Source organism: Patiria miniata, unplaced genomic scaffold (genome assembly GCF_015706575.1).
Source record: "Patiria miniata isolate m_02_andy unplaced genomic scaffold, ASM1570657v1 HiC_scaffold_7, whole genome shotgun sequence".
NCBI lineage: Eukaryota > Metazoa > Echinodermata > Asteroidea > Valvatida > Asterinidae > Patiria > Patiria miniata.
The window spans coordinates 15153378-15178729 of record NW_024037074.1 but is presented as its reverse complement, the minus strand read 5'-3'; the positions used below and the strand labels follow the sequence as shown (position 1 = coordinate 15178729).

General features: G+C 38.3%; 1 protein-coding gene across 1 annotated transcript in view; it reads right to left on the bottom strand.

Annotated features, from left to right (window-relative positions):
- LOC119744659 (dolichyl-diphosphooligosaccharide--protein glycosyltransferase subunit STT3B-like) overlaps positions 1 to 24556 on the bottom strand; it is a 30768-nt gene extending 6212 nt beyond the window's left edge. The window contains exons 1-14 of the mRNA XM_038220719.1: positions 24207 to 24556; positions 13614 to 13722; positions 12730 to 12839; positions 10189 to 10277; positions 7508 to 7596; positions 5247 to 5312; positions 4546 to 4645; positions 3946 to 4044; positions 3303 to 3449; positions 3121 to 3169; positions 2604 to 2758; positions 1910 to 2142; positions 1133 to 1320; positions 298 to 469 (exon numbers count right to left, since the gene is read on the bottom strand). Coding sequence (XP_038076647.1) covers positions 298 to 469; positions 1133 to 1320; positions 1910 to 2142; positions 2604 to 2758; positions 3121 to 3169; positions 3303 to 3449; positions 3946 to 4044; positions 4546 to 4645; positions 5247 to 5312; positions 7508 to 7596; positions 10189 to 10277; positions 12730 to 12839; positions 13614 to 13722; positions 24207 to 24520 — 1920 coding nt within the window. The 5' untranslated portion in view covers positions 24521 to 24556. The remainder of the gene's footprint in view (positions 1 to 297; positions 470 to 1132; positions 1321 to 1909; positions 2143 to 2603; positions 2759 to 3120; positions 3170 to 3302; positions 3450 to 3945; positions 4045 to 4545; positions 4646 to 5246; positions 5313 to 7507; positions 7597 to 10188; positions 10278 to 12729; positions 12840 to 13613; positions 13723 to 24206) is intronic.
- Between the last annotated feature and the right edge of the window lie 796 nt (positions 24557 to 25352).

The following is a 25352-nucleotide window of genomic DNA, read 5'->3' as shown; positions in this document are numbered from 1 at the left end:
TGCTAAGCACACGATTTTATGCCAACAGAGCCTCCATCCATTTCATGGAGACCGTAAGCAGTAAACACAACAAAGTTCCTTAACTTTGTGACGTAACAATAGAAATCTCCATGCACGGTCCACTGTTAGCACATTCAAGCCGTAAAATAATGCTTAGGATTAGCACAATTTTCTGCTATAGTAAGCACAACTTTTCTTCTAACTGTTAAGTAGTGCCATAAAAATGGGCCCAGGTGTACATTCTAAATTAACTGCGACTATGCAGGTTTTCAGCACTAGAGGGCCAGGTGATCTTACCAATGCTATATGGCTATTATTCCATGTATTGTTATCCACCAGTGTGGTTCTGTTAGCCATGCCTGCTATCTGGTAGCCATAGTCCCACCAGGACATCACACGGTCTTTCTCTCCTGTGTTCTGGCTCAGCCAGTAGTACGCTTCTCGGAAGTCGTCTAAGATGTTGCGGGTCCTGCCAAGAATTACAGAAGAGGATTGTTGAACTACTTTAGTGATCACTTGTTTGCTTACACCACACTCAAACGGAGCTGTATGCATAAGGTATTTAATTACATTTGGGAAACAAGACTAGTTTACTTATTTTAACCCCTTTTCTTTAACCGGGATTTAATTTGTTTTAATTCTATCTATTTTATGTTAATTTGAGGGGAGTCAGGTTGGCGTAGCAGTACTTTCCTCGCCTTCCACCTCTGTGACCCGGGTTCAATTCCTACCTGGGTCCATATGTGGATTGGGTTTTTCTGTGCCTACTTTATTCCTTGGTTTTCCTCAGAATATTCTTCTAAGATTTTCCTCCCACTTGTTAAACTGTAGTTTCTTCACACTGTCTTCTCTTTATTCAAATTACTGGGTCTAACGGCAGACCACTGGATTCCACCGAATGGGCTACCCAGTTTTAAAAAAAATGGAATTAAATAGTTAAGAAGAATGACATTTCTGTTGCAAGTTATGGAATATTCAGTCAATGAGTCAAACAAAGGTAGATTGGCCCTTCGTGCCCAGTGAAAAAGAGAGCAGCCATTTATATTCAATAAAACCATGGGCTAGATGCCAAAGAAACATTAAAAAAACACACACTGTGTTTTTCTCAAACCCTGTAAACGTTTAAACTCACCCATCATTGTTGTAGGTCGCTAGCACTATACTAGGGCTAGAGTAAGCGTTGCTAGTCACCCAGGTACAGTGGACGGCAAACATCATCAGCATCATCAACAACGCCATGACAACAAAACCTTTCAGGTTGGTTCCCATGCCGTCACTATCTTTGTCCTGATCCAGTTTGGGTTTACGGATCTTGCCAGCCTGAAAAGTAAAACAAAAATGGGGAAATATTTAATTGATTTTATCCTGGAAACTGTCAGTCAAGAAAAACAAAAACATTGACCCTTGTACCCTTTTTGAATGCAGCATGGGTAACATTTAACCACACTCTTTTTTCTGTGTGAAATTAATTCCAAATTTTCCAGTTTTTAACCAGTTAAAGGAATAACGGAGGGAATACTAAATTATTTTCCAACACGGAACCAGTCTGCTGAGGGAAATCAACACCCTTTTAACCTTTCTGAAAGCAAGGCTAAGTGTTTACCATTGCTTTTTCCTATGTGAAATTAATTGCAAATTTTCCAGTTTTTAAAACTAGCTTTGGAAGGAGTTATGGGCTGAGGTGAATTTTGAAGAACCAAGCAGTGTTGTGATAAAATTGTCACAAGTTATCCCAAGTTGTCACATTTCAACCCCCTTTCATCTAGTCTCAAGAGACATGATGTTATGCTTGTGATTGACTTGTGATTAACTTGTGATTGACTTGTGACTGACTTGTGATTTGACTGCTTGACTCATTTACAAATGTACTTTGGAGCCAATTGTTTTTAGCACGTATGTGACCTCTGACCTTATCATAGAGCTTCCTGTTCTTACGATCCACCTCCTCCTCATCCTCCTCAGTCTCCTCCCCCTCCTCCTCAACCTTCTTCTTGCCTCCGGACCCTGTGTCGTTGTCTAGATACTCCGTCAGTGTCTTGGAGATGGCAATGGAGGCTAGGATGCAGACTACGGGAGTCAGAGTCAACATCAAACGGACCATGACACCGGCAAAGTACACAGCGCTTAGAGCGTATAGGACAACTGCAGATAATAATAAACCAACGACGACATTGATGAAGGCTAGAGGGCAGTAGGGCATTTTGAAAACTACTGAGCTGAGAGATGATCTACAATGAATTAAAGGGGAGACTATTCTACAGATGTGGGGCTGTAACGTGAAAGATATTCACTCCTGGAATGGTTAAAATCTAAGCATGGCCTATTTGTAGGTGTCAATATTTCAATTTGTTTGACCATACATTAGAATCTAAAGAACAACGCATTGGCTGATGTCTAGCTCTATATGTGAGTGAAATATTTTGAGGCCGTTTCATGTTCCGATCCCGTCAGGTCATCAATATACTTTAAAATTGCAAGGAAGACCAGTATGAACATGTTGTTAAAAGTCATTTAATTTTCATAATATACTATGAGCTTTCTTCATTTCAAGCTTGAAATCCAGCCAGTACTCCAAGACGTATAATGACTGTCTGATGACTTACTGAAGACCCTCTCATCGTTGATGTCTTTGATGACAAACCAGAGGCCTGCTGGGAAGGTACAGACTAAGATGTGAAGATCAAAGAAGAAGGAGACCCAGGTGGTGGGTTGATGCTCTGAGACGGACGCTATGATGGGAATATGGATCTTGGCATAGCTTGAGGGCACGGAAACAAACAGATGGTTTGAGAAAATAAAATCATCAAAATATTCTAAGGGCTCACTTCATGAAATGCTGACTGGCTGGGTTTTTTTTTTATCTTCTTTACAGTAAAGAAAATGACAAAAATCACAAACAGCTACATTTAAGGATTTGCCTCTAAAAAGTCACATCAATTCTTTTTCTTATAAAACATCAAACTCATAAACCAGGTAAAACATTCGTGTATGATGCCCATCTATTATGTGTGGTGACAGTTATGTAATGCTGCTTTTGCTGTATGATCTTGCAAAGTTATATTTCTGAAAGAAATAATGGTTAATATTGATATTAAAAATCGATATCAGTAGCACTCTTACCCAGTATCGTATAGTGAATAGAAACGCCCACTCCAAGGTGCTATAAAACCTGTAACAACAAACAACCAGTAAAAAAATAAGGCAAACAATACATGTCATTTCCATAACACCAATATCAGTGAGTGACATTATGCGGTGTTACGACAAAAACTGCTTCCCAAAGAAATGTTGTCAGACTTTACCTGCATACGTGAGTAGAACGACCGACAAGAACACAACACCGGCCGTTCCCATGACGCCAAAGAAAAACAACGCCCGGAACTCCTTCTTGGAGAGAAAGTCCTGGACGTATTTCAGGAATGCGTAGGCTTGAAGAAGCGCAAAGGTACCTAACATGACAATAACAGAATGAGGATAAACAAACAGACAGTCAGATTATCTGCACAAGCTTATGAAAGCATGAACAATTAAGTCAATGGGATGAGGTTTTCAAACCCACAAAATCATATAATTTTTCCAAGGGAAATAGTCTGCAACCTTCATTCTAAATTTCCTAATGCATTTTGGAAGATAAATTCACGAATCTTCTCAAATCCTCCATGCACCAGCAATCTAATGGTACAATCTTCAAGCTCAAACATTAAGCCTCATGTCGAATAACTGTGGCTGGTCTATTTCTTCCAGAATGAAGCGTTATCCTCAAAAAAACCTGCGGGCCAAACTTCAAGCCTCTGCGGACCGTAGGAATTCTGAGGTTACCAATGTAGTGATTCAATTCCCTTTCTGATGCTACTTAGTAAAGTTGAGTATACATGTATGGATGTATTAAAGGAATAATACATATTACAGTAGACTGAGTACACTGAATTAGTAATGAACACCTACCTGCTGCTGCCATGTGCTCGCTAGTTCTAACGGGCTGAAAGCCAACGAAAGGCACCTGCATTGAAAACACAGTACCCAGGATGTAGAACACACTAAAAGCTGCAGAAAGAAAAAGGGAAAAGAAACTTTAAGACACTATAAAAATGTCTAGAGAAACGGACAAATGGACAGAACAGGGGGCCAATATCAAGGAGAGGCTAACCACAATAATTGCTAATCATAGAAAATATTTGCTGAGCAGAAACAGGCTACCAGCAAAATATCATGTAATGTGTACACTGTTTGTAACTGGTGCTCAGCCAAGTTTTGCTTAACACATAAATTTGCTAAGTAATATTTTCTACTTAGTAGCTCCGTAAACTTTTAACCCTGAACAACGACAGAATGATATGATGCAGGCAAAGGTCTAAACCTAATAAAAATATGAGACAAAGGTATTACTCTTGAAGACCTTTTTTCAGGAAACTTTTAGTATGTTAACAAAATATTGAAAATATTATGAATTGGTAAAAACTCATAGAACTGCTCGTCTGAGGTGATCAAAACTGGAATTACAGTGAGTCAACCAGCGGCATGCAGGAGGAATAGACAGATACTTGCCTACATAGATGCGGTATGAAAACCTGCCCATCATGAGTAACACACACACATGAAGGGGTATGAGATTGATGATGAAGACATAGCCACCCCAGGCAGATACCTGCAGAGTAAAGAGCAAGACCAAACGTGTGATACGCAGTATATCATCAATACACAGTCAGTAGAAGGTTGTGGTCACACCGTGTGACAGTCTTCTGACGACACTCAGAGCATACCGTCTGAAATAATGAGTTAATGATATTAATTATAATGTGGTGCTTATATAGTGCTCTATACCAAAAGCCTCAAAGCATTTCACAATTCATCCTAAAACCACACAAAACTCATAAAAAGAGATCCCCCCAAAAAAGACATTTACTTCCTCTTTTCACTGCCCTCACGATGTGAACCTTCTCTTTCTCAACACTTTCTCTTCTAACAGACAATCCATTTCATACCAGTTGTAAGCAATGAATAATGCTTTCCAAGAGCCTGTGGCAAAGTACAAATAAATACTGAAGATTGCAGAGGCAGGACTCGGACCAACAATCCTCTGCTACCCAATACAGAGTTCTTCAGCACTCAATCACAGAGATCAGCGGAGCGAGTTGGGGGGTTGGTGCTGGCTAAATCAAATTGGATATCAGATGTCGGTCAAATGACTCGGGCTGCAAGTTGATATCAACACAAAGTGATACAAGACTTCACTGTAGGGTGCTTACCATATAGAAGTAGGATAATGCTGTAGCAGCTGCCCATGATACTGAACCAGTCTTGACCGCTTTCAACTGACAAAGGAAAAAATACACAACAAAATTGTTTTTTAAAATGTACCGTCACATTTTAACATTTTCAAGGCAGATATTTGTGCCGTTGTATACTTTGATGAAAATGACAAGTACACTCATAAATTAATGACACTCTTAGTTATAAAGCTAAATCTTAGCACAAATTTAAAATAACTTATCACAAACTTCTAATATAAATATAAATAATACAACAGAGAAGGGTAAAATAAAGTGATAAAAGTTTGGGTCTGGAAGGAACATGATGCAATATGTCAGTCTGAATTAGTGAGTGACTTGAAATCATACTGATAATGTCTTTGTTGTGCTTTATTTGATAAAGTTATATCTGGACAGTCTGATGGTCAGATGTACATGTAATGCATTCCACTTTTGCAATCAAAGCTGTCAAAATATTTTTATTGTAAAGAAACATTCACAGAGGACAAAATCATTGAATGCATCAAATTGAATTTCTTACCAAATAACTTACCACCCAATTAGAACACATTACGATTTTTAATGGAAAGTTTGTTGTTACAGTAATTAAAGTGCAGACATTGAAGTGAATGAATTCGGTAACAGAATGACGGTAACGGAATGACCAAAGGTTTACCCATACAAATGTGTACAAATAAAAATATCCTTTATGGTGCCCAACTGACTAATACCCTTAACATAAGGTGTACATGTTTTTACTGTAATTGGTTAGGCGAAAAGTATCACAAACACTTGGCCGTTTGAAAGCAATTTGCTTGTTCCAGTTCATAAAGTTTACTGTCCACTTGAGAATATGCCCCAAAATTGCTTTTTAGTCATGCAGAGTCTAACTTCAACGAAACATGCATGTATGTACATGTACGTACAGCTTTCGCTACTATTTTGTTTTTAAAAGGTTCACAATGTGGAAGTGTCACTGGCTGTACAGTTTTTATAGTACACTGGCTCAAGAGATATCAGACATGCATACATACATGTAATTCAGCACTCAGAGGCAAAATACGACAAAGGAGATGACGAGATGGACAAAATAAGTTGCTATAAATGGACTCCGTGGGAGACGACAATACTGTCACAAGGTTTCAGTTCCTGAGAGAAAGCATCACCTCTTTGTCCTCAAACTCTTTATATTTTGGTCACAGTTTTAAAATGTGGGCTGTATTGTTCATTATGATGCGCTGCTTCTGCAACAACCACCAAACAGGGCTGTGTATTTTTGAACAATTTATATTCGATTATTTAAAATTGGATTTGATTGAATATTCCAATATTCAAAAGCGCTAATCAAGTTTAACATGTCTCAGCCTTGACTGGCTGCCAATCCGGATTTGTGTGTTCCTGCAGTTGCCTAAAATTGACAAAGATCTAAAAGGAAGTAACTGCTGAGCAAGAGGTACATGTACATGTGGCAGAATGGCTGATATTTGACCGAGAATTTTAACAGAGAAATTGGAGCTGGTAGTCGCTTGGAACCTATCAAATCATGCGCAAAATATTTCAACAAAAATTGACAAAACCACGCAACTCATACGATTGATAAACCATCATGGACACTATTCATCGTCTCCTCACGAACTCTCACATGTTTCGAATATTTGAATCAAAACTTTTTCTTTGAATATTCGGTTGATCGAATAATCAAACAGTCAGTATGTTCAGCACTGCCTTACTACCAAAGAATTGCCAATTACTGAGGAGATACAAAAGGCAGCTGAAATCAGGAGAAGGTGTGATTAGAATTTCTTAGCAAATGTGATGTCTAAAAGAAATTATAATTTAAATTCGCATCATGGACCTGCATTTAGTGTTCAGAGTGCATTTTTAATTGGTGTTTTCTTTTCATATTATAAATATTCAGCAATAAGTAATCACTTCATTGGTTTTACTTAACAATTGTCAAGATATATGCTCATATTAACAAACATTTATGTAGCATTCCTCCGAACAATAAAACTTGGTCTTATGCAAAGAAAACATTTCCTTTAATGAATAAGGAGAAATAGTTAAAACCGAAACTGCTCTGGAAGAATGTAACAGACATGTAATTGTGTGTTACAAGGCAATAGAAAGTGAGAGGATGTGATGGCAGAATGCGAACAGTGCAAACAATCAACAACATGTCTCAACGGTATGCTTTGGATTCGGTGTCGTGTGTTCTGTGGGTGTGATTAGCTGCTGCGGCTTGATTGAGTCCTTACCCACAAATAATAGGTGAAGAGAAGAGCAAATATAGCGATGCCTTCGTTGTCATAGGAACCAGCCACTGAGCGGGAGATGTAACCTGGCACTGAAAGGGAAGACAAAAATACACGTGTGTTAAAATATGTTACGGATAATTGGACTGTAGGAAAAATGACTGTGTGGGATTTAAGTGTGTCTGATGTAGAAATTTTCTCATTTAAAAAATAATCTGCTCGGCCACTGTTACTGCAACAAAAATATACACATGTTGAACAATGCCCACCGATAATTGCACATTAACTGAGTACATGTGTACAGTAGGAAATTGACTACGCAAGATTTAAATGAGTTTTCTCTGTTTTGCTTTTTTAAATTAATCTAAAATGGAAAGTGAACATTCAATATTGGGTTTTGCCTGGCTCTGACATATTTTCATAAACACTGTATACTGAGTGTTAAATTTAAATCAGCCCGACGTAAAAATTCCTCTTATGAAAAATGGACATTATTTTGAATGGAAAATCTCGAGTCTAAAATGTACCAAATGAAATGCAAATTAATGTACATATATCTTTAAAACCTCTCTCTTCAAGATAATTTTTTTTCCTTCTGAAACAGTGAATTTCTTCTTTGCATCGTATTTCTTTTATTTCTCTCTCCATTAGTAGCTCTTTATCTTGAGTGCCTTTCAGCTTTGTAATGGGCAATATCCATTAATAAAAATGTGGTCCAATTGTTTACTCCTCGGAGAATCAATAAACTATAGAGTGCTAGTGTACTATAGTGCAGTTTGGGGCGGCATGAGGAGAAACTGGCAGGGCGGTTTGGGCGGTACGGGAGTTAAAGGCTTCCAAATGAAGATGGACCATGTTTAATACATTAGACTGCAGACCTGGTTTCATATATATATGTATACTCACAGACAGGTAGTGACCTCAGCTTTTTTGAAAATTTTATTGGATGCTAATTTAACGCTCTGTGATGGTTCGATACATAATTCCCATGTACATTAATTACATGACCCTGCACTGAGGTCATCTGGACAAAAATGTGCTGGTGGATGTCTGACTCTATATCTTGAGTGGATTACTGTGTATACATGTATGTACACAGATGCATTCAAGGCAAAAAGGTACATTTCGATTTTTTTGTAGTTTGCCATTCAAGTATCATGAAGCATGACTTCAAAGTATACATTATTTTTATTTATTGGGTAGGTAGTTTGCTATTCATAATCACTCTTTGATGACGACTGTATTAAGGAGTGCATCAGAATTATAAAATCATAGATGTCAGATGTAACAGGGATAGGAAAATATGTGGACCCTGAATTGATAGAACGACCCATATGTATCTGCAACACTTTCATATGTAGGTGCTACCGTACATAATCGGTCTCATATGTCTCAATAGCTTCATTTACCTGTCTTTAATAATAGACATAAATGTTATTACCAGCGCCTTGAGTGCCTAATTGTTGGTAGATACTTGCGCTATATAAGACTCTGGTATTACTATCTCTGGTGTGTGCACACACTGTAACTTCATGATATACGAAACTCCAGCACCGAGGCACAGATGGTGAAGTATGAAATTGATGGAGTGAAATTAGACTGACTGCCAGCCTGTGAAAGTCCATGCATGTTGTTTTTAACATCGTGATCCATTATTGGGAAATGCTATACGCTACTGATCCTACCGCGCCGTCGTCTATGGAATATCCCCTTGCACATCAAGGGTCTATGATATGGGAGCAGACTTGGCAATTAATTATGCAAAACAAGACTGTGTCTTGACCTTAAGATTCTGACCATTCAGCGGGCGCCTTCTATACCGGGTCTTCGGTAACCCGTTGTTGTATTACAAAAACATGGCATCCAAATTGACCAAACAACAGCTTAGTCCACATTTCTGATCAAAATGACGTCACAGCTTTTACTCCGATTAGCTGGCTCCCGGGGTCAAATAAAATTTGCACGTTAGAATATATCAGGCGTTTGACAGTGGCTCTGCACATGTGAATGTCTGATCCTCAGACTCACCACGCCACTGACAAGGAGAACATGTCTATTAGGGTTAATGTGTAGTGACATCAATTGATAATCACTTCTAGGGTTTCACAGGGGCAAAATCGACCGGCCAGCTCAACTTCCTTTTGCCTCATGTTGTCTGGCTGCCATCAAACGCTAGCAAGCAGAATCCAGACTATTTAAATAAAAGCTAAAACACCTGTCTTGAAGCACGACGTACCCAAGAGATGGGTACCGGTACATGTATAAGTTAGAAACAAAGAACAGCAAATTTGGGGAGAACATGTATATTAGGTTCATGTGTACTCTCATCAATTGGTAATCATGTCTAGGGTTTCAGAGAGGAAATCGACCTATTGAAGGGCCATGCGGGGGATTGACCATTTATTAACTTCGTAAAAGCAATTGCGTAAGAAATCCTACAACACAAATGTCTACCAGAACAGTTTGAGGCAACCTAGAACGGGGCATCTGCTTAATTCAAGACAGAAATATTAAGATACACCAAAGAAAGAAAGAAAGAATGAAAGGAACAAGAAGTGTACGTGAGTATCAGCATTAGCTGGCGAGTAAGCTATGATGCACTTTAATCCCATTTTGTGCAGGGACCGTGAGATAACGCCGGCCTGATGGGCCATATTGGCTCGGCACAGACTTGACTGACTTACCAATGGCAATGAAGCAAGCAGCTAGTAGACCAGCCCCTGGACTCCATAGCTCTTTGGTAAGACCATAGGCAGCCAATGCAGTGAACCCACTGTAAGCACACACAAGCAAACGCAAAAGATGTCATACCTGTGATCACAGAGCTTCTATGAAAAAAATCTTGCTCAGCAGATTTACGAGCAATAGAAACAAATCAGTCAGTGCCAGTCAATAGTAATATACATGTACATCAAAGGACTTATATTAGTGTTCAAGGCGCTACATCATTATAACCCTGTTCATTTGGGCCAATGAAACATTCCATATACCATCTCAGCTACCTGGGGAGTATACAGCTCAATGCTGCCACTTCGGCGCTAAGCAGCTACATTTTGTAAAATCAACACAATAACCATCTCTTCCCTCACAGGTACCCATTTACTCCTGGGTGGGGAGAAGCAATGAGTGACAAAGTGCCTTGCCCAAGGGCACACGCACCACAAACCCCAGGCTGGACTGGAACCCACAACCTGAAGAATAACCTGCAGACCACAGATTCAATGCTCCAGACCATGAGACCACGACACTCCACGTCGTGGTGGATAACCTGCTATTGCTCAAGAAAATATGTTTGTGCGTAGCATATGTTATAATTTGTATGTGTGTATAGTAACCCCATTAAATTGGCTACACATTCCTTCTTCAAAAAAGGCGACAAAACTTTCAACAACTAATATTTTTAAAACAAATTCTACATTCATAATTTTCAAGCTTTTAAAATAATTTGTTGACCAAGTCATTAACTTGTCATTTTTGATGAAGTTTACTGTCTAAGTGTTTTACTGACAGAGAAAATGTATAATAAGTTTGAAGAAATATTAACCAAATGGGTTAGAAATGTGCAGTAGTACTTCAGACAAGAGATTCTGTCTTCATGATCATTTCTGAATTAATAACTGGCAAGCACAAAGCAAACAACAGGATCTATTTCATTATTCACAATGTAAAGTGCATGTGGGTGTGCTGAGCATATGCCATGCTCCATGATTAATTTAATACTAAAAAGAACATTAAAGGTAATGAACCATTCCCCTGCATTTTGATGACTTACATGCTTGTACAATTATGCGATTATTCTGCACATTCTTGCATTCAACTACTGGGAGCTTCAGACAAATTCTATTATTTTCTTGAGAATAAAAAATCACAATTTTTTATAGTTTATGGCCATAATGGACATAAAAGGCCATATGGCATGTCTGCTAAGGCACCAGCATTTCGGTAGTTTGTGCTGTTAAATATTACAATCAATGCTGATGCATGTGTACAGTTGAGTCATGAACACTCTGTAGTCTGTACTGGCTTTTTCTCCAATGATTATTTTCAATTGCTAAAATGTTTTTGCAGGTTTGGAGGTAAACTGAAATTAAAATTGCATTCCCTGAGCTGTTTAACAAATTTGGTTTTTTTTTTCTCTCGTTTTTCTCCCTGCAACCCTGTGGAAATAGTTTTAAATTTTGGTCACAAACATATCCACTTTGTGAGCAGACTGGCTCCTGGTCCATACATTATCGATACTGATTGTGGGGTAGGAAACAGACCACCGTACAAGAATGGAATTATTGTTGGACCACTAGTAAGGCCAAAAAAAAAAAATATTCGGTCTCTGGTCAGACCAAAGTTCCGGAATTGACGCGGCCACGCGGCTTTTTTTTTTTTTTGCTTTTTTTTTTTTTCTTCAAGCTTCGATTGTACAGACAAGGTGGGTACTATTTTGCTTTTTTGGTGTCCTCATGTACATTGGTGTCCTCCATAATTTGCCTTGGTGCTTTCGATCATTTGCCTTGGTGCAATTTCCCATTCCTTGGTGCTCTTTGGTAAAAAAAATTGAGGAGGTGCGGAAATAGAGGGCGCTGTTGGAGCTACCGCGGAACATTTTGGAAAAAAAAAAGATCGACGCGCATGCTTAAAATCGACGCGCGCGCTGACCAGAGACCGACTTATTTTTTTTTTGGCCTAATGCGACATTTGTAGGGAAATAATTCAATAACTAAATGTTGGTCAATACTTTTCGGCCGTTGTCTCATTCAAAAATGAAAAAAACTATTGTACTGCTAGCAACAATAGCAATTTAGAAAAAGGAAGCTCAAAATATCGGCACCCAATTACAAGTACAAGTATCCAATTTCAAGTACATGTACCCAATTTCAGAGGGTGAAATTACCATCAATGTCCAACATTTTCTGGTCATTTACCATATTATTAAAAACAAAAAACGGATGTGCTCATACAACTTTTGCACTGTGTATGCACTGTGAAGGCCTATATTGTGGCTCAAAATTGATTGTGCTAATTCTGTTTTGCCTATAACTTCAACCTTGGCAATTTGTTTCATACCATTATTTAATACATTTGGAAACAGGGCTAGTTGTTGGTAAATTCTTGAAAATGTCTTCGCATGGCTTGACTGAGCAATCTACTGTTGATCAGAATGAATAAGATAAGTGACAAGAAAATATAAACCAGAAAACAGGATCTTTTTTTCTTACAGACTCTATCATTACCTGAAGAGGGGGGCTAGAAACACGCACACATCTCGTATGTGCACGGGGATGTTGAGCAGATGAGCAAACCAATGGATCGCGCCAGATGTCACCATGAGACCGGGATAAACCTGCAATTCAACAACAAAAGTTCTGGCGCGTAAACAGTTGGATTTATAAGTAACTTCAAATCAATAATTCAGTCAGTTAGTTAGACATTTATCGGAGTGGAATACGGTTCCACAATCGCAGTTGTGACAGCTGTGCAGGGGATATGAAGGTTTACACAAATATAAATTGGGAAAAAGGATACACACAGTTCTGAACTAGGTGAATACCCCAGATATAAAGATTTTGAAGCATATTTGTTCTTCAGTAATTTATTCAGACTCGAGACAGAAAACAAATATTCCTCCAAACTTAAAACACTCTGTTCTGACCGAGGTGTGATCATGAATACATACAAGCATTATGTGTGTGATTTCATTTTAAAATATCCTTTTCTATACACATGTACATTGTAAACTCAAGTGTAATTGACCTATCGCCTTTTGGGAGTTAGCCACACCCCTTAGAAAACCCTGGGGAGTTTCTGTTTACTAACTTTTGTTTGTCTCAGATTTTGCAGGTTCCGCGTCTATTTCTATATCATGTAATTGGACAATATTTCAAAAGCTGTGTTGACGTGATTCTCATGTGATTCTACCGCGATAGGTCAATTCTGCCCTTGGGCAGTGAGATTTGAGCATTTTAAATAAACTGTTTTAAGAGCTGTTATGGCTCAGGACACCAGGGCAGGCTAAGCAACTTTATGTGCTGAGCAAAAAACAGATGGGGACCAGTCACAAGCAATTCAAACTGCATGACTTTTTAGCTGGTAACCTGTACATTGCTGATTTACTTACCGTGCCACCAACGATCCTGCCCAATGGATACCAGGCCCTCTCATCAAACCAGTTGAGAAAGTTGTAGAATCCATGGGACACAAGGTGATGAGTGGAGCGATAATTGAACCTTTGATATGAAAAAAAAATGGAAGAAAACAAAAAGACAAAATGTTGCTTGCACTTTTCAAGAAAGGTAAGGAAAATATACAATTCGTTGGACTTTGAACTGGAATTAAAACTGAAAGTTTAATGTTTATAGAGCATTTATGCTGCAAAAAAGTGAACATACAAGTAAAGGTTTACTAGTTTCATTACTTGAATTAAGCACGGTGTTTCATTTTGCATTATACAGGTATTGGGTGGTGTTTTTCTCAAAGTAAAACTCAACAACAATCTGTCTTTTTTTCTTCAGATGTCTGTACACACCAATTAATCAAATATCTTTTCAAAATGGTCCTTACTGCTCACATAGGGGCCTTTACTATCAACGTGGACCAGTAGACAATTATCAATCAGTTTGGGAGAACTAGGCCTTTATATCTGATGAAAGTTTTGCATCAAAGGGAAGTACATGTAAATTGCAAAATTTGATTTGGCTCTTCGACTAAATTATGCCGCCGTAAATCCACGTGGTTTTCATTTAAGTTCAATTAAGTGTCAAGTGCCCTTTAACGATGCATCATGTGAGAATGCTGGGCGTGTGCACTCCCAACATCCTAGAACTGACACGTTGACCGATTGGTGATTGATGGCATACAGTAGTACATGGATATGAGTGTCGTAATCCAATCATTGCTGGCAATCTTGAACAAGGAATATGGTGCAGGTTAACAACACAGGACAGAGTTACGGTCGCGGTCCAATTGACATTTGAAAAAAATCTAACATTACACAGTGTAAGCCTAGTACTGGGAGTTGAAACAAATAATTAACAATTTTAGCTGACATAGCTGGCAGACGTTGCAGACAATTAATTGACGTGCTTGTAATTACTACAAATTAATGAACTCATTTAATTTATATTGGAGGTTAATTTATGAAACACTATGCAGTGTAAACTCAGCAGATTTTAAAAAAAGTTCCTGATAATCCGTGACTTACAAGTAGCCTTTAACCGTAAAATGTATAGAATTGTTAAAATTGCTACGGTTACATACGTGTAAAATGTTTCACTGCAGTTGATTTGTTGTATGAGACTATTAGTCTCATGGCTTGCATGGTGGACATGAACAGTGAATAGCAGCTTTGCGGTAACACCATGCGAATGATACATACACATCTCTTTTGAGTTGTGTGGTTCTGAGAAGAACCAGTTGTTTTAACTCGACGTTTCAAACAGTATGCACTGTTGCATTCTTATCATCGATACACAGGCAACACAGGCAACAGCAAGGCAAACAGAGAGAGAGAGATATCTTTTGCAAGTTCACTTGAATCTTGGATTTACATTTACTCCTGGGAAGTGGTTCTCATCATACACCGCAGTAAAAGTTGTAATATTTCTTTTCAAAACTGTATTCAGAGCAAGTGCATGCCTAGATCTCAAGCTGCAATTAAGGCAACGTACAGCACCGACTATGCAATGTTGAAGGCACTGGTTCTTTAGGTACAGAGCAGTGTGACGTGAATAATATCATAGTCCAGGATTTATTTCAAATATCTGTATTTTCAAAATTCCCGAGGGGAAAAAGAGTGGGTATATTGGATGAGATCTCAGTTGCACACAGAAGAATTGACCTGCAGCCCGACAAACAACAAAGGTCTGCCAGTCTTGTCCTTTCAAAAAACTCATTACTTCACATCATGTTTCCTTTGTAAATAATTCACAATTTCTGTCAGCAAACATCCATAAAAATGACTGCTCGGAGAAACTCCCCTATGGCAGACGACACATTGGTAATACGTATTGCCTCATCGGCCATTGTCAGCAAATGCTTTAGAGAATTCCTGTTGTGGCTTGCGTGGGTTTTTGTACAATCTCTCTAGCCAGTCTCTAGTCAGTAAATACATTTATCTGCTAACTCTTCAAAATTTGAACATCAGTCCATTGTAGTCCCCCCCCCCTCCAAATGTCCGCTACTTCGATTTGATTTGCTTTTCACAATGAAACACAGAGTTGCTTTTCGTAATGAAACACAGAGGTTTACATGTGCAGTAAACCCACATTCCCGCTCTGAAATTGCAAACATGTACCGGTACATGTATGTCTTCTAGTACTGCACACATTACGTTTACTTCCGAGCGCCAATTTGAAGACTAATGTTTGGTGAGGTAGTGGGAGGAATAATTCATAGACTGTTCAACCCACAGGGTCTTTTTTATTTCTTTCTGGGTTTGCAAGCATCTCCGGGGAGGAAATACCAATAATTTGTATCGCTCTGTAGGGATTTCAGAATACATGTACCATTGGAGTCATTTTCTGTTTAAGTGGATAAAAAGTCATGCATTTTAATGACTTAAGAGAAAAAGAGCAGTTATTTTTTAAATGTCAATGTGGAGTAAGTTGCCCTTTTTCATTGGTGAGTATACATGTATTCTTACAAATCTTTCCCATCTAAGGACATACAGACAACAGATTTAAAGATTTGACTCAAATCGCCTACAGAACAGGACTTCCACTTCTCATATACAAGCAAATGTACTCATCCAAAATTTATTGCGACTGTCACAAACAATATATAGTCGAATGAATACAAACATGTAGTATGTTAACTGTTTATCGATATTGTGTGCAATAGGTAGCAGTGCTACCTGTAGAGGCCTGACTGCATGGCGTATTCACTTGAATGGAAGGTACCGGTACATACACAATTTAATGTTTGCCTCCTTTGTATTGTGACACATACATGAACATGTACATGTAGGCCTTAAGTATAGTGATGGGATTTAAATCCGCATTTTTTTTTTAATTTGGTTTGAATTCCACTATTCAGTTTCTATTTTGGAAACCGGATATTCAAAACCAACCTTAAAATAATTTAAGCCTTGCATTTTTTGTGACACAGGCTAAAGAAAACAACTGGAACGTTCCCCAATTTGCACCATGGTCTCTGATTGTAACTTGCTAGTGGTCTTCTTGGAATAGCTTGCCCATTCGACTTATCAGAGAGTTCCCATCCACTATTTTTCCAATATTACAGCTCTGGAGTATCTTGTAAAGGTCCAGTCATTGAATACCCAATCATTGGGAGGGCATTGCATGTGGCACCTCACTTGTCACTTTTTGTTGGCAAACTTAGCGTGACTGTGAGCTGGATGGGAACTTCCTGTGAAATCAGATAACCGTCATTTAGTTTGAAAAACAATTAGGATCACTGGATTTTGAAATCTCCCATTTTCTCCAACCACTGAATTTGATTTAAAAAAAAGGAAAAGAATGCATTGCTCAGCAAGCAATAGTGACAACTGAGAGGAACCATATTATAACAATGGACATAATGACGTGCCAATCTCATAAGTTGCTAAGAAGAAATATTGCTTAGCCAATTTTTTTTGGTGCTAAACGGAAATCAGCTGCGAACCAGTCATGAGCAATATAAATCACATGGCATTTTAGCTGGTAACCAGTTTTGCTTAGAAAATATTTTCTGTGCTAAGCACGTTTTTGTTCTTAAAGGTAGAGTAGTAAAAAAGTAACTAGCAAAACTAGAAATGTGTTTGTGGACAAACACAAGCTGTTTCGGATATTTGAAATACTCTGTGCACGTGACGAACAATCAGTGACGTCACTGTACATGTCATCTGTAACAGCACATTACAAAATGTATAATACGTACATGTCAAGTTACAACCAAATCAAACATAATAGTTCGGTAGATATAGGCCTATAAAAGAATAAAATGCTCTTTTAAGGGACGTCAAATGACATTTGATGATGACGTCACTTCAATTTTCATTTATAAACCATCCCTGTGAATGTGCATACCAAGTTTTAATCCAATTGCACTTGTACTTTCGAAGTTATAGCGATTCGAAAAAATGCTCATTTAATGTCACGTCACGTGACACATGATGACGTAATCGTTACGAACTCACTGGAGACCATCTTAGGCGGCTGATCTTACTAGTGTCTGACAAGTGTAAAGTCATTCAGACTTACATGTATAGAAGTGGAAAAGTGTATCAGTTTGAAGAAAAACGTGTACAAAATCAATAGGGAAACAATGCATCTTTAATGTGATGTAACCTGACACCTCATGACGCCAAAATGACAGCTTTCTTCTAGGACCATCTGTGGGTGGTAGTCTAAGTGTGTTCCAAGTCTAACGTGGATCGCATTTACGAAAGTGCCAAAGTAGAGTGTTTTAAACGTGAACAAACCCTATGGGGAAAATGCATCTTCAATGTGACGTAACCTGAAACCTGATGACGTCACGATGACGACTTTCTTCTAGGACTATCTATGAGTAGTGGTCTAAGAGTGTACCAAGTATAAAGTTGATCGAATTTACGAAAGTGCCAAAGTGGAGCGTTTTAAAACGTGTACAAAACCTATGGGGAAAATGTGCATCTTTAATGTGAAGTAACGCGACACCTGATGACGTCACGATCACGAATTTCTTCAACGACCATCTGTGGGTGATGGTATAGGTGTGTACCAAGTATAACGATGATCGGATTTACGAAAGTGCCGAAATGGAGCGTTTTAACACGTGTACAAACCCTATGGGGAAAAATACATCTTTAATGTGACGTAACCTGACACTTGATGACGTCACGATCACGAATTTCGTCTGGGACCATCTGTAGGTGGTGGTCTAAGTATGAATTAAGTTTAAAGTCGATCGGATTTACGAAGATGCCAAACTGGAGTGTTTTAAAACTGTGTACAAAACATATGGGGAAAAATGCATCTTTAATGTGACGTAACCTGACACCTGATGACGTCACGATCACGAATTTCTTCTAGGACCATCTGTGGGTGGTGGTCTAAGTATGTACCAAGTCTGAAATCAATCGGATTTTAAAAAGTGGCAAAGTGGATTGGTAGAAGAAACGTGTGTTAAACCTATGGAGAAAAAGTCTGAAAAAGAGGAAGAAAAAAAAAAAAGAAAAAAAAAAATCTTAACGAAAACAAGAGCTGTTTCGGTGTGTACACCGAAACAGCTAATTATCGTTGAAAAGCTTACTTAGTTTAAAGATGGGGATGCCAAAAACCACCCTGTGAAATTCAATTATTCTTTCTGGCATGCTGTCATTTTAAAGAAACAATGAAAGAAGGCCATTTCCAAAGATGTGTCAAGTGATGCATTTTTGGAAATCTTCGTTAGTAGTTGGTTTGTAATTCGACGAATCCGTGAATGGGTGTGCGTAGGCGTTGACATGACGCACACACATGCGTGTGGTTCCTAATATACATCAGTTCAGTGCGTGACATCGCGTAGCTGATTGCAAACGTGTCCCAGATGCGGATTTCGGGCGCAATTCAAAACATGACTCGGCAACTGTTGAACTGAAATTGAGATCCTAGAATATTGTATTCTTGGAAAATACAGCATTTACATACAGAGCTAAAACTTTATCAGGTTAGTTGTTAAGCACCCGTCTTTAGATTTTGAGAACTTTTCTTGCTTCAAAAGAAAAAAAACATTCACAACTGATCTACATGTACCCTGCCTTTTATAAATTTATACACTCCACATAAATAACACACATATACATGTAAACATACAATGTACTTTAAGTTTTTGTCATGCTGTACTGTGTGAAGATAATAGAATTTGAACCCCAACATATTTGTATGCAAAGGAAGTTTCATTTTAATGTTATTTTAAACAGAAGTATTTTGGCTAATTTCCTATGCTTTTTGTTGTTAAGGACAGTTCCTGCTGTCTGTCTTGCATCATGTAATCCTATTCATCTGAAAATATTCAAAATGTCACAGCTCATTAACTCCAATTCTCCTACCATGCCATTTGAAAAAAGACAGAAATGAGAATAAGGTAAAGGACTATGATGCAATGCCTCAATGATTTTTAATTAAACCTTCAAAAAATTGTATCATCCAGGCATGTTCATTTGTGTCCATGTGTTTTATCATATTCACCTCAATGTCAATGTCAATCATTCTTGTCCTGTACATGTACATGTACATGTGTACAAACATGTACACTGTATGTATGCAGTTTGTGCACTTATTAATAAGTTAGGCTTCTGTTTATGAACACGAATGTTAAATAATAATGTACATTGTATCACTTGTTCTTTTAGGGAGCAAAGGCGAATATGGATATCTTGATAGAAATGATTTGAGCTATTGGAGTTGCAGCTCAAAAAATAATATCAACTACATGTACATGTAGCAATATTAGCAAAATTTGATCGGCAAGATATTGCAAGTGGACAAATGGTGGAGTACCGGTAGTTTTGATCACAAATGCATCACTAGCAGCAACAACTTAACACAGCATGAAACTTAAAGCTAATGGACACCATTTGCAAACATTCAAAAATTAAAATGCCAAAATATCATGAAATACCCTACTTGATTGTAAGTACATAATAGAATCAAGCATTATTGTGCCTAGTATGGTGCATTTTCAAGAAAAGAGGAAATACCGTCATTTCCTGGCGATGGTTAGGACCAACCCACCGCGCTTTCAATGAAAGCCTACATGTACGCATATGAAAATATGGAAAATGCATTTTTACAGTTTTCTCAAAAGCTACATCCACTGAGCTGAAATTTCAACAGGTTAGTTTGTTAATAATCTGCTTCAGATTTTATTGTATTGTTGTTCCTTGAATCAGAGAAACACATTTGGTGTCCATGTAACATGAGTGAATATACATGTACCGGTACACATTCAGTGTTGAATGAGACATTTTAACAATACGTTTTCAACAAGTGCAGTGACAACAGAACATAATTTCACACACCAAAGGCAAACACTTTAGGCCAAAAAAAAAAAAATTCTGCTTCCCGTTACCCTACCTTCCCTATTTTGACAGCCCTATCCTAATTTTTTTTTGGGGGGGGGGGGAAATGAGGGGAAAAACCCTGAAAACCATCAATTACTACCTTTTACCCTTGACTACATGAAGACACCTCCATAAGATCGTACACAAAAAATTGCCAAAAATATAAGTTCCCTTCCTACCTACCCTCTTTTCAAATGCCATGTAATCGGAAGCAGAACTATTATTTTTTTTTGCCTCATGTAATATGTAAGTTTCAATGTGCACAATGATGTACAATGTACATTTGTACAGGAGGTCACTGCAGCTAGCGTCAAAGAAACTCAATAATACGTTATAAGTTGAATGTCAGAATGTCAGCATGTCAGCGTCTACTATATTTGACATTTCAATTACAAGTAGACTTGGCCTAAGTTCTCTATGCAGAGTGTCAAAAAGAAAAAGTTATTTCAACATTTGTGCATTATTTGGAATTTTGAACGTCTTGGGGGCAGCCAGGTCACATATTTTCAACAGGGATCAGTACATGGTCTGCCCTACATCAGCAAAGCATTGCATTAAATCATCACTGCTTTCATATGCACACGATTACACAACAATGGTTTTGATACGTACATGTACATTTGTACTTAATTTGTGAACATGTTGAAAAGAGAAGTGAAACTGAACAATGTTGGTTTTGATATTTTTAGTCTTTTTTGAAAACTGGCATAGCTACTTTTGTAGTACTGGCAAAACAGTGCTGGGATTAATTTCTGCCTATACTACATGTATTGTACAATTGGCATGTTTACTGATAATACTTTGAGAAAATTGCATCATCAATCCACATGTTACAAATTTTTTTTGACTTTGCTGTGCAGACAAAAATCTTTCAAAATACCGGAAAACCTGCATTTTGAGGATAGGTAATATACGGTTAATTAGGCCTACGGTTAAAGGGAAAATACAACATTTGCAAACATAAAAAAAATAAAACTACCAAATCATTTTGAAATACCTTGCTGGACTGTTAGAGAATGACAGTGTAAAGCATCCTGTAAAATCATGGCACCTGGTATACTGTCATTTTCAAGAAAAGTGGTATTTTTGTATCAATTTCCAACGCTGATCGGCCGACCAGCGTTGGAAAAAAACTGGCTTTTTTTTCAAATACTGGCCCCAATTGACCATCGCACTTGTTTGCAATCGATTACACACCTATGAACGGGTACAAGCCAGCTAGACTGGTTCCCTGACCTTACAATTCCCCAATGTATGTAAACTGCTCTGTTTCTTCTTATATGGAGTCAGGGAGCCAGACTACAGGAAAATGATTGTTTTTCTTGGTTTTATAGCATTTTCGAACCCAAAACCTCAAAAAAGTCAGTGTAACTATATTTGCTATATATTTCCAACCCCCCAATTCCATCCATTTCTGAAAATTACAGCAAAAGCAAATGATGTATATTCCCTTTAATGCCTGCAAAACTTGATTGTCTAGTTGCTCACACAAATTGTTCTGATAAGGCTTTGACTACATGTACAATGTACTGGTACATTATTTCATTAAGTGAAATGATAAGACACGTACATTGTACATGTAAGGGATGACAGATAAATAATTATCTTAGGGCCCGAAAATCATTATTTAACCTTAACTGAACTCCCTAGGCATTTTTGCTAAGTGAAACCTCAATTCCGCAAACTCATTCAACTATGTAAAAATAGCATACAGCCTCAATCCTCCAAAATCCTCCGTTATTTGTTGAATGTGTTTCTTGGAGGGATGACCACTGCCTCAATCCTGCCTGTCAATATGTTGAGGCAGAGCCAGTAACATCCTTGAGCAGTGCGGAGGATTTCAAGTATAATCTAGGCCAAAATATATGCGCGGCTGAGCATAAACAACACAAGGTCCGGCCTACGACCTTGACACAGTGCATCCTCTAATATCAGCCACACATTTTTGCCATACAGCCTCAAACCTTCGAAATCCTCCACTTAATGCAAGGAGGATTTTGCAGGATTTGGGAAGGTTAGGGTTAAGCCATATAAGAAACAAATTGTTTAGCTAACAGTGAATGTTTAAAAAAAAATATGAATATAAATAACTGTAATAGGCCTACTCCTTTTAATTTTTAAAATTACAAGTTGCCATAATATGCCTTCAATCAAGGGTGTCGCTAGACCATTTTGAATGGGGGGTGGATGCCATTATGAAATTTGCCGACGGACCGTCACGCAAAATGAGTGTAATTGATAATTTCCTCCACAACTCTATGAATGGTTAATTAATACATGTTGATTAGTTTGAATGGATTACATTGTTCAGTTGGATAAGTCCAACTTCAAAAATAAATCGTCCAAATTTGGTCCTATCATATTGCAAAACCATGTGTACACGCGTGTTTAGGGAGATGGGGGTGGTTCATCAAAGTTGATACATGTACATCACAAACATCACATCAAAACTGTAGCTTGATTCATTTTTTCGATTTTCACTCTTTAGCTTGATCCATGATTTTGAGTCGTCACTAAGAATCAGCTCAATTCATAACTGCCTGCGAGCGAGCACTTGCTCATGTTTTGCACAGCTGTACATGTAGCTGTCAACTGCCCATATGAAGCGACCTCGCGCGGCAGCTCGTGCCGACATGATGACAGAATGTACAATCTTTTGCCATGGGTTGCAGAACCAGATTTTAGCTTCGCATGGTTTTGAGCACTGGTGTTTATTGTGTACATTCTCCATTATTTCTTCTTCCCTCTTGCTTTCCCCTTCGGCTTCCTTTTCCTTTCTTCATTTTCTATTTCGATGACAGCACCATGATGTTGCCAACAAAACTGACTAATGGGGAGGGGGGTGGGGTTGAACCCCTCCCCCCCCAGTAGTGACGCCCGTGCCTACAACAGTGTTTACTTTTATATTTATGTGAATAAAAACATTCTTTCGTACCTCTTTGAAACATTCAATGAATTTACATTCAAATATCCTTTTTATTCAAGCATCCTTCACATGTCATAAAGCATGTCAAACAGATAATAACATACAGCGGATAGTGAAGTTATGGGCCCAGTTCCTACATACGAACGAAAATCAAGAGTTACATGTAGGTTCCTGAGCCATCTCAATAGTTAGCAATGTGAAAACCCAACAGGAATGTCAGGGAAATTAAGGAGTAAAATGATAACAAAGATAAAAAAAATACAACATGAATTAACTAAAGATGGTGATAATCACCATGCACAGTGAATACAAAAATCTGCTATGATTGGCATGGCATCAATTGGAAAATTGGTAAGAGAATTACATTTTCCGCCCAAAGATACGGTTCCAAATTAAGACAAATAGGGCCATCGTAATTAAAAGAGGATTGCTTGAGGTTGCAAGTAATTTGGTGTTTTTGGTAACGATAAACATTCTAGTCATGGACTAAAACAAAAGAGGGGCCCGTAACTAGACAATCGCCCAACAAGAAAAAAGTCCAATCATCAGATTCAGCTGGGAGTGGGATGGGTCATCATGGTCATTCATTGATTCAAACAAACTTGGCCCCCTGGCGCGCCGTGGCCCGCCATGGCCCATGCTGGCCCCACAAATAAAAAAAAAGAACAAGATCAAAAATCCAGGCTTAACTACCAGAACCACTCCCTGAGATATTACGAAATATAAACCACAATGAAATCAGAATTTGAAAGACCATTTCTCACCAAGGATCAAACTCGTGGATGATGCTCTCGAAGCGTATCACGGCAAAGAGCCGGGAGCTGAACGCAGCGAGGCAGGCCAAGAAAAGAATCAGGAAAGTCAACAGTCCTTCCACCGCCTTGGAGGTAGACGGAAACCTCAGCTGCTCAGTCTCCGGAGCTTGCACCAATTCCACCTCCTCTCCGGGATCCTGATTCTTGGTGGATTTCTGGACATTTTTGTGGCGGTTACCAGGACTTTTGGAGGCCATTTGGGGTGGGTTTTGGTTTCGTTTTGCAGTGTTAGCTGCGTCGTATTGTCCACTGTGTTCCGCCATTTTGGTTCCGCACACACATGGATATTGCCTCGATCACAGTTAAGAAAAAGTAAAGAACTAAATCATGATAAAGATGGTAAATTTTAGATGTACATGACAATTTGATAACTTAAAAAAGTTACAGTAATATTATTCTTCATTTAAATGTACAATTATATTTTCAAAATGCATTTTGAATAAGTTATAACCGCAAGATTATTACACTCATGCGTGATCGAGGCTGTGTTGGCTAAACCAATCAACAGTGTTATCGTGTGAGCCGCAGCTAGCGCGCGTGACTCGATGCAGTACGCAAAGTGGGTGGGATAATAATAACAACCAGATAATTGGACAGTTTTTGGTCGCTCTTTGAATTTTATAAATTTTGAATAACTAAACATATTTTATGCTAAACATGTATGTTAAATGTATAGCCATTATTTTACCATTTGACATGGTAAATATTCCTGTTGACATTCGCAGTGGGCGGCGTTGATTTTTCTCTCTTTTTTTTTCCGCCACAGAGCGGTCTGTCGGAAAACAACAACAACGAGGGAACAAAGGGATAAGTAGGGAAGGGGGGGGGGGGGGGGGAGAGAAGAAAAAAAGAAAAGAAAAACCGGTCTGTGATTTCTCGCATCACCTCTATAGGGCCGGGTGAGTGTTTTGCTCCCCCACTAGCACTCTAACAAATCATGTATGGCGACGCCCACTTTGGCAACGTCAAAGAGTAGTAGCCAGAGAATCGTTAAAATACAATTAATTTTTAAAAGCAAAATTTTATAAACTTATAAACTTAAAAAACGTAGGTGAAGGGCAAAACCTAATTTGAAAGCAAAATTTGATTTTTATT